This window comes from Habropoda laboriosa, unplaced genomic scaffold (assembly GCF_001263275.1).
Source record: "Habropoda laboriosa isolate 0110345459 unplaced genomic scaffold, ASM126327v1 scaffold65, whole genome shotgun sequence".
Classification (NCBI taxonomy): Eukaryota; Metazoa; Arthropoda; class Insecta; order Hymenoptera; family Apidae; genus Habropoda; species Habropoda laboriosa.
Genome location: NW_017100254.1, coordinates 3,072,096 through 3,082,540, shown reverse-complemented (window position 1 = coordinate 3,082,540; position 10,445 = coordinate 3,072,096). Strand labels below are relative to the sequence as shown.

General features: G+C 31.8%; 1 protein-coding gene across 2 annotated transcripts; it reads left to right on the top strand.

The window, feature by feature from the left end:
• Positions 1–352: 352 nt before the first annotated feature.
• Positions 353–9,820, top strand: LOC108572342 (phospholipid phosphatase 1-like). Of its 2 annotated transcripts, XM_017934562.1 has the most exons (6): positions 353–407; positions 4,028–4,190; positions 6,398–6,552; positions 6,816–7,039; positions 8,185–8,305; positions 9,323–9,820. In XM_017934562.1, exons 1-6 carry the CDS (start codon positions 402–404, stop codon positions 9,704–9,706), a joined length of 1,053 nt encoding a protein of 350 aa, XP_017790051.1. In that variant the 5' UTR covers positions 353–401; the 3' UTR covers positions 9,707–9,820. The 2 variants fall into 2 exon arrangements, with proteins under 2 accessions (XP_017790051.1, XP_017790052.1); XM_017934563.1 differs by lacking the exons at positions 353–407; positions 4,028–4,190 and adding an exon at positions 5,185–5,469.
• The last annotated feature ends 625 nt before the right edge of the window (positions 9,821–10,445 follow it).

Here is a 10,445-nt window from a genome sequence, read left to right as displayed (position 1 = left end):
TGAAATTAAACAGTTAAACATTAATATAAAATATTTAATAAAAGAAAAAAAGTTCATATATGTTTAATATATTTTTTCCACTTTGGTTTTTTATATTTTCATACATTAAAAGTAGGATAACTGTTCTCTCCTAAAATCCCCTCTTCTATTCCAGACTTTGTGATTGAATCATCAATTATATGTACTTACGTTGTTTGAAGGAGTGTTTGTCAGTGAGATGTCATTATGCTTACGTTTTGAGTGGTTATGTTTATGTGAATTATTTTCTTATGTTTATGATTATACGTAAAAATATTGTATGTTAAAGTGTACTATAAAGGAATGGTTAGTCTGCAATATCGTGTGAATTATATTTTTTAAAACTGTTTATTACTTGATGAATCAACTTTTACACGTGGATAATGCAGGTTAGAATTTAGCAATGAATAAAAATTAATTTAAACTTAAAATAATCCTTTTTTTATCTAATAGTACACATCCTAACAAAATATTTTATTTTTTGTACCTGTTATACATTGATATTCATAGGTTCATAGTAAGTATTTTAGAAGCAAATATGATTTGATTATTTAAAGGAAAATTTTGTTTATAGTTTTAATATAAAAATTTGAAGGTGACTTTGCCACTGAAATTGTTTTTAATACTATTTTTAAAAATAATGAACATCTTAGGAATTCATTTATCACAAGTATGTATACTTCCTTTCAATTGCATTTTCATTGTGGTTTTATAATTTTAAATGATATTACAATATTTTTTCAAAAATGTTTGTATTTTATGTACAAAACTGAATGTATTAAATATTTCTTAACATTTACTATTAACCAAATACTTAGAATTCTATAGTAAATATTATGTTATGAGAAAAGTGATATGAATAATCTAATAATAAACTTTTTATATAAAATACAAATAGACATTTCTGGTAATTCACAATTGTTTCTTTAATATTGAGACATAATAAGCTTTTTCATACATATGCAGTAGCTTTATTAGAAATATTGCATTTATACATTAGAATAACATTACATAAGTATTTGGAATTGGAATTATATCATGAATATTCTATAGAAATAATAGTTTGTTTACAAAATGTGCTTTCTCGTAAGAATGAAAAGTATTATGTTTTGTAATTTGACTCTGTAATTCAATTTTGGCAGTTCACTATTCAAAAGTTCTCTGAAAAGTGTTGTAAAGGAATAGTAGCATTGGAAATGGCTAAAACGAGATAATTAAGTATTGTATACTTAATATACATGGTGTTTTTTGATAGATTAAAAGAACATTTTACATCAATTTACTCATAGCTCAACAGTTAAGATATTGTTTACAAAAATTCTTTTCTAATTTTCATATATCATGGCCATGGAAATAAATTCTTTCCTATGGAATTATTAATCGTACAGACACAATCCTTTTCTTTATTTTACTCAGGGAAATTTAGGCTTCTTAAATGACACTTTGCTGGCACAAAAAGCTGTTGTTTTTAATACATATATCTGTATGTATACAAAGCTTGAAGTCACTAATATTAATTGTAGGGTATGTTTTTAAATATTGCTTTTTGAAAGTAATTTTTAATTATTAGAAGAGAACAAACATATGAAGACATACATACATACATACATTTGTAGTTAATATGTAATTGAAACAGATACATTACTGAATTATTATCAGATTAGATTTCTTTCTCTTGACTTGATAGCACATGATTTCTTTTTATGTTAAATAGTTTGGCCGAAGTTTATGTTCAGTTTCGGACCTCTTACCGTTCATCTTGGCGATGGTATCGTAAACGTTTGTGTGTAAACCGCGCTTCACGTGCGGTTAAATCCTTTCATTGGTGAGCACGTGGAGGGGGCAAGAGGGTGGGTAGAACATTTAATTCGAGCTTACGAGGGAAGTCGTTGATTGAAGACGAGGTACGCCAGTTGTGCTTCGACGTTGTTTCGAGTTGGACTGTATTATACTTTGGTATTTTCTGAAAAATGTGTCGCTAATTTTCAAAAAGCGCCTCTATTTCTATAAAATGAATTATTTGTTATCGGATATTTGTAAGAATTAACGAATCAATGCTTAAACGCTCAATTTCTTTGTTTGTTTTTTTTTTAATGAATGCGTGTTATTACATGTAGCTTTTGGTAATTCAGAATTTACATTATATAATCGATGATTTTTCAATAAAAATTAAAAAGTGCCTCTGAGGATCATTATTCGAGCTTAGTTTCTTTTTTGAAATTGAACGATGCCGAGTCGGTCTCGTCTCTTCCATCTTTCTCGACTCATGAGGTCAGACTTTTATTCCGTAATTTATGAAGCGGTAATTTAAATATAATGTGTCGCGTCTTCAAAGGTGCTTAGTGCTTTTAACATTTAATGTGAACCTTAATTGGCGCGGAATATTACCGCTTATTATCATACCCCGAAACCAGTCTCAAACATTTTCTTCTTGTAAGTTCAAAATACATTTTTTCAATTGTCATTTGCCCGAAATATTTAATGTATGTTTTATTCGTACGTCGTCTGTTTTGTTCTTTGTTTATTTACCGTTGTGAAATCGATTGTAACAGGTGGTATAATTTAAAAAGAAGTTATTTCAAAAAACTAAATGAAAAGGTGTGTTGAATTTTAAGTTTCAGGTAACAGGAAGTCTCTGTTTTATCCAGTTTGGTGTGTTTATTCGTGAAGCATTCGTCATTTATTTGTTTGTTGCAAAGAATATGCACATACTTTGATAACGTCATTGATAAAACCATTTTATCGTGATGTTTATCTTAACTTTCTTCGATTGATAGATTTTTTACTAAATACTTAGTTCACATTCAGGTATTTCCTATATGTACTATCCTGTCCTGAAAATAAAAGTTTATATATTACAATTTGTAACATGTTCACCAACTGACAAAATTCTAAATAAAATGTCTAATTTTATCGATACAACATTCACTCTCCTCTTTTTCTAAAATGTCACGAACGAAAATGTAAAAGGTAACAGATAAACAGTTCACATATATATATAACACGTTTTATTGAAATTGTTTCTCGAAGGCTAGTTTAAGGTTCGATGAAGTTAATTCGAAAATTTGGAGCAATGTATTGTAAACCAGTACCTTGACACGTTCAAGCCTTCGCTTTTCCCCCTAATTAATTTCATACTAGTAGTCCAGTTAAAAAATGCTTATCTTCCCCCCTGAAAATGCGGATGTTCTATCACGTTTTTCAATCAAGTGTCATTAATCGAGGTTTTTGAAGCCTCGTCCCAATTAATAATGGTATTGTTTATTGTCGCATGGCTGTATTTCTATCTGATGTTTTTTTTTTTTTTTTTACGAAACATGATTCAGTCAAATGATTTTTCAATTAAGAAATTTCTATTAACCCGTTTAACGAAAGAAATAATGCGTTTCTCAAAGATCAAACGTTAATTATCTATATCAACACTGTTTTGACATTTCTTATAAATTATCCACATCTCGTGTCATTAATAAATCGGTGTATTTTTAATAACACAGTGGCCGTTTTGTGTGTACGTCCACTGGCAGTCAGTGTAGTTTACGTTTAAATTATTATTTGGAAATGTTTCGTCGATTGCTCTGCTATTATTAAACATATCTATGTAAATTAGTTACTTAAGTCAAATGATAAATTAATTGTATGCGATCGGATTGAAATTAATTTAAATACAGTAGCTATCTTCCGTTGCGTACAGATGTTGCTGAAAATGAATTTGAAAGGGCTGCATGTTAAATTGTCGCGGACAATAAAATGGAAAAGCAAGCTCGAGTTTCCCAGTATCCAGACTAATATTTTTCTTTCACGAAAGAAGTATATTATTTAAGCGTTTAAATTATGATTTATTTAGCTTGAAAATGATTAAACTTTTACATTGCGACTTTTTATTATAAGAATGTCGTTAAGGTTATTTTTTAACACATCTGTATATATAATCGTATAGAATTGATGAACAGGTAATCATACGGAGAATATGAGGTTTTTATATATTTAAACATAAAATATGTCTTTCTAGAGTTCAACGGAACAACTGACCCACTGCAGTAAGGGAACGTTGGAAGAAATCCTAGATAATACGAACGGAATAACAACAAGAACCGTCTCTGAAAAGATCATGAGTATCTGTAAAAATACAATACGTTGGGTGCTCCTTTTGGATGTATTACTCGCCTTATCAGGTTTGTATACTCGTATTCCTTGCTTTCTGTTTATAATTCATGCCTTACTTTTCCCTTATACTCGATCTTAGTTTCTTAAAACTGATTAATTTGTGATAAGAAATGGTTATTTTTACATTAATTGTTATAAAGTACAAAACGAGGTTAGTAACGGTTCTCTCATTTATTCGGTGGAAGTATTCAGTTTAAATATCATGGACCATTTAATATAAAAGAAAAACAAATTTGCCATTATGTGTAACAGTTGAAATTCAATATTACACTAATTCATAGAATTTTGAAAAAGAATTCGGCGAACTAATCGATGAAATAAATTATTTGTAATTTATATGTTTAATATTCTCATCTGAATAAGCATAGGTTAGAAACGAAACTGTGCACGCAATGAGAGTTGACTGGAAAACCACGAACCGTGTAATACAATACTATATGACTCGACTGTCTGCTTAGAATTTTTCCGGGCGTGTCGGTATTAAATAACTCGGTACACACATGTGCGGGAAAACGTCAATGAACTGTGTTCTAATAAAACAAACTGTATTATTCTATAAATGAACACGGAACAGAGAAACCCCCAGCTGTTAAAAAGGACACGTGTCAAATATTTTTCAATACTATACCCATATGCCAAGTTTTATAAAAATCAGGAATTGTCACTTGAGTGATATTCCTTTTCAAACCTGCTGAAAGACCGTTGTGTGAGATACGCATAGCATGAACGGTTAAAGTATTCAAATTTGTTAATATACGTAACATTGTAATTCACGTTAATGTTCCAAGTTTCTGTTACATTCGATTACAAAGGCAGTCACAATTTTCACCAATATCAGTTTTTCGAATAAGAGAAAATCTCTTGCACTTATCTAATTCACTACGATTTAACGAAGATCTTATGTTAACAGAAGAAAGTGCTTATTCATTATGAAAATTTGCGTTATTGGGCAAGCCGTATAGCCGTGTACGGTGTACACGCATGCGTCCAAGTTGCGAAATACTTAACTATGTATTGCCTCGTCTACGAGAGTGCAGTTCCGTCTCTGACTTCAACTTGGTATCTAAACCACGAGTACTCTCCCCCCTCCTTCGTCTCTCTTTCTCTCTTCCTGTCCCTAAGTCCCGCTATCATTCTTATTCTTACTCTATTGCTCGTTTTAACGCTCGTTTGTGCGTGAACACGTGTCAAATTTGCATAACATGGGCAAGTGCAAAAGCAATGAAAAAGTAGCGCCACAAAGGAGAAGTTTCAAAGTGATAACTCAACGCAACGTATACAGTATGTGTAAGTACGCAGGAGAAGCAAAACAAAGCGTGGCGCGCGAACACGTGCGCATTTTTTCCAAGTAGGCATGCAGAGAACCGTTTCTGTGAGAAATTAATATTTGACGTGTCTCTGCGTGATTCACAATGATTCAACATTCCCATATATCGGTAAGAATCCGTGAAAATGAATGATACTCTCATGTAAACGGCTTTAATTGATACGATAACGAGTAAGTTTTCAGTACAAAGAGACAAGCGAAACTCTTTGAATTGCAAGTTAATTTAGAAATTTGTACGCTATCTGTTTTAAGTAAAAGAAAAACGAACAAGTATTCAACCACTAAATATAAAATTATATATGCCAAAATTCCTACAAGTAGATTTATTACTTTCAATAATAAATTTTAGTATCAGTGGCGCAACGTTTTTTTTTATCTTACGTATCTGTTTATCTCACGTATCTTTGTCTGATATTTCTATATGCAGATAGCGGTTAAAAATGAGACTTTATTACCAACAGTTTTTTTCATTGAAATTGAAATAAAACTCACCAAGTAATTTTATGACAAAATGTATCATGTACAAGAACATTCATAACCTCTTTTATTTCGCGATATATTTAATTATTCTAGTGGACTTCGAATACGAGATATTGTAAATTTTTTGCTAGTATTTAAACACTATTAATGTTCTGTTAATGTTTCCCGCGAAATGTCGTTGGCATGTGGAGGGGAGATAAATCGCGTGAGAGGCTCCACCTATGGATGAGTTTAAACATACAAAAAACATGTTTTTACATTTAACTGTCTTCTCTTGTAGAAACATTCGAAATATTGTTACAATCCATTATTAAACATTGTTCTGTCTTACCAATTGAATTTTCCTACTTTTTAAATATTTCTTTATGACCGTATATTGTAATGTTCAACTATTGTTGCGTGTTTCAGTTATCGTGCTTCTAACAATATTGGAGTTTGGGACAGTTCCGCAACAGCGTATTGGCTTTTACTGCAATGATCCAAAAATATCTTTTAAATTCATGGGAGATACAATTTCTATTACGTTACTGATCGTCGGTAGTCTTGTAGCGCCACTCATAGTGGTACGTGAAAATAAAATCATTTTTAAAAACGTTGAATTGAAATGCATACCCGAATATTTTATCGAATTTAGATTTTTCTGCTTCAAAATTATATTAACTATTCAAGTTTTATTTTTAACATAATACTTGCAATACTGATAAAAAAGCTTGACAGTTGGAAATGTTTATATACTAAATCGCATATAGTGTCAATACTTTTGCTAACCACTATAATTAGTTATTGATCTAACTTTTAACAAAAAATTTTAAATATTTTATTTTAGATGTGGATAGCTGAATATACTTACTATCCTGCAAGTAGCTATGATACAGCATTTGGGTGTGCTGGTTCGAGAGCGAAACAAGTATGGCAGTGGTATGGTTACTATTCAATCGGAATAATTGCTCTGACGTTTATATGTGATGTGATGAAAACTCTGATTGGGGAACCACGACCCCATTTTTTGGACACATGTAAACCACGTGAAGCTATGAACTGTACCGACGGGTAAGTTATTTTATTTCATTATTTCTTATATTTAAGGGTGTATGGTTTTTGTATTATAACATATGGCAATCCTTACGTTCCAAAGATAAGATAATACCGTAATATTGAGAATGCACAACAACTGTATGCGCATTAATAAACATTGTAAAACTGCATTTGTAATGTTGAACTGCGAGATAAGTACAGAGTGTTATGAATTTAGCAAGAGAACAAATTTTTTAATCGAACGTATTTTAAAATCGTAATATGAAATATAGGGAGCCCTGTTATTTACAGATCTCCTTAAAAGAGGTGATTAAGAAGGTAAAATAAAGGAAAAGAATTCCTATAAACATTATGACGAAAACAGATCACATAATAAGATATATGTTTTCAAAGATTAGCACTGTTTAAGTTGTAAAGCAGGAATAAGTGTTCAAAATAATTATTACGTTTTTTGCATATAAGGATTAATTTACTAATCAATTTAGAACATGGTCCTTCGTGATTTTCTAATTATTGCACCCGAAGAATAGAAGTCTAGTGTTGACATATCTGGCGATCTAAGAGGCTACAGTTGACTAAGCAAACTTGAAGGTTGTAACGCGCATACCTGTGCAAATAAGCAGAAAGCAGGTGGGCACGTCATCCCTACTATTCTACGGTCATAGACTGTCTCCGTTTGAGGGGCAGTTTTTGTGTAGATAGATAAATGGTTTTCAACCAGCCGTCGGTAAAGTTGCGCGCTGATAAAAAAATAGGAAAGTGAAAAGATTATCCGCCCACCTTGTCTTCTTATCTGATTATGAATCGGCGTACAATACAGATATTTAATAACATTTAGGACATTAATTTCGAAAAGACTTAAATGCAGTAAATTGTTATTGTAAAGGAAACCTCAGAAAATTTATTAATATTTTGTAAGATTTAGAAAAGTAATCTGTTACCGACTACTTACGCGAGGCTCGATCATCGTCTATCTTTGTTCATAGAAGATGTAACAAGTTCTTCTCCATCTACTACTTCCTGCCCCCAACATCTCCTTGAACCTTTAGGTTTGCTTAATCGACCTGTACATATATTTACTACGCAAAATAGTATACAAATTTCAACTGTATCCCTTTTTTAAACAAATTTCTGACATTCTTTTACATATTATTTTTTAGATACGTGGAAACCTATACGTGTACAAATACAGTAGATTCGGATTGGTTTGTCTCAGACTCCAGTAAATCATTTCCATCCGGTCACTCTGCTCTTTCCACGTTTACAACTATTTTTATCGTGGTAAGTAAACGTATGTGTGCTTGTGTATTTAAAAATATCTATGATAAGCTCTATTTTCTATAAAATGCTAACTTGAATAAAGAGTTCATTCGGATCGTTTAATACAATGTTTTTTCGTTCAATTGTTTTTTTATTTCTACGAACAGAAATGTGTATACGTTTTGATATTAAGTAGTAGAAGTAGTACTAGAAGTAGTAGTAGTAATAAATTTATAATACAAAGCACAATCTACTATAGTCGGGGCCAAATGTATTGGCCTGTCACAAGGATTTCTCCTCTTTGCCTTTGTAATACAGAGTATTCCATTATTCACTGGTTTCTTTAAAGAAGGTGATTGGGAAAAGTAAAATGAAAGCAGAGTCCTAAAAAGTCAAAAACCTCCAAGTATTCAAAATGATCACCACTTTCTCGTATGCAAAGATTAATTCGGTGTAACGATGACAGTCGAATTCGTTGGAACGTTAACAACCAATATAACATTCCACTGTTTTTCGCAAATTTCAAATTTATGAGCATAAATTTTTTACACTTTATTGTACTGAAGATGTAACAAAACCTGCATATGTATATTGCAGGTCATTTTACTCGCATTCGGTAGCCGCGTCACTACTGGAGCATCCGAAGCCCGAGGGTTAAGTATTCGATAAGACTCTTTTTCTTTTTATTTAAATCCTTAATCATCTTCTTTAAGAAGACCAGTGAATAACTGAACACTTAGTACATATTCCTGCATGCTTATTTACATATTAACACGTATTATTAATTCTCAGTTGGTACGGTAATATGTCGGCCACATGGTTATAGTCGAAGCCAAATATATTAGCCGGTCATGTGGTTTTCTTGCAAAGATCGAATAAAAATTATAAAAAATTTAAACCTTTGACACCGTACTGTTGTCGTCAATAGACGAAAAAAGTGCTTTAAATTATTCATGAGCATTAATATAGGAATTATTGTCCCCCTTCCCGTCTTTCTGGCATAGTTCAATACATAAGTTTCTCTTTTTTTTGTTCTAGTGGTACTTACACAGTCGTTTACCAAATCGGACGTTTTTCCTAAAACCGTGGTTACAGTGTATGATGTGCTTGTGGGCTGTGATATGTTCGTTAACCAGAATCGGTGATCGTAGACATCATTGGTGGGACGTACTCGCGGGAGGCACTTTGGGCTTTGCCTTTAGCGTGCTAACTGTTTCAGTGCAATGTCGTAAATTTCGCGTGGAAAACGTCTCGCAGGTGTATAACGTCTCACAGGTGTACAACGAGCCCATAGAAAATAGGCAGATCAGTTTCAACGACAAGAAACAGCAGAGTGTGAAGAAACTGTTGCACGAAACAATTGTCGATCTTCCGGAAGGTCGTGAATTGAAGAACGTTAAGTCGACTACCTGGAAAGAATGAATAATTAACACCAGAAAAAAAAATCTTCAAGAGACGTTAGAAACGTTAGTTTGTATAAATTCATGGAACTTCAAGCGTTATACAAAGGATCAGAGGTTGTATTTCTATTGTACCCGAGCAGCTTATTTATTTATTTCTTGAGCTAATACAAGTATATATCGAAAGTCCATTATTATGAGTATTTTACGGGTGCAGTTGTTGCATTAAGCAAACAGTGATATCCTCTAAATATATTTTTTTTCAAATGCACACAGTTTTCCATATCATAGTCGCTGCATTTGTAATATAGGAAAGTTTTTACCCTTTTAAGAACGTAGAATATTTCGTCCGAATTTAGGAAACATTTTTTTAGTGTAAAATAATAATAGTAAGCGTTCCCATGGTGGTTGGACACAGTGGAAGGTATTGGGCACAAATGAGATATCTTTTACTATCTTTTTTTAAAGAATAAGGAATATGTTATTGTTTGAATGTTAATTTAGAGTAAGAGAAAAAAACAACTCATTCCATATCGCAGCTTAAATATAATTAAATATGATCTATAATTCATATGTAAAGCGTATACATTATCAAGTAAAATTAGATACATAATACGCCTCGGTTGGAAAACGCTTCACTATTGTTTTACGCACACAAGTATATTTTCGTATACTTCTCGAAGAAACGTAATGATCATACTTATACTTTAGCAGCGTTTACGGATGACTGAGGTAATTAAAACAATAATGAGTTTTTGTCA

Excerpts from the sequence above, each read along its gene's own strand:
- LOC108572342 (XM_017934562.1), top strand. Across the intron at positions 4,191-6,397 it reads TGTATTACTCGCCTTATCAG|TTATCGTGCTTCTAACAATA; the intron begins GTTTGTATACTC and ends TGCGTGTTTCAG. Across the intron at positions 7,040-8,184 it reads GCTATGAACTGTACCGACGG|ATACGTGGAAACCTATACGT; the intron begins GTAAGTTATTTT and ends ATTATTTTTTAG.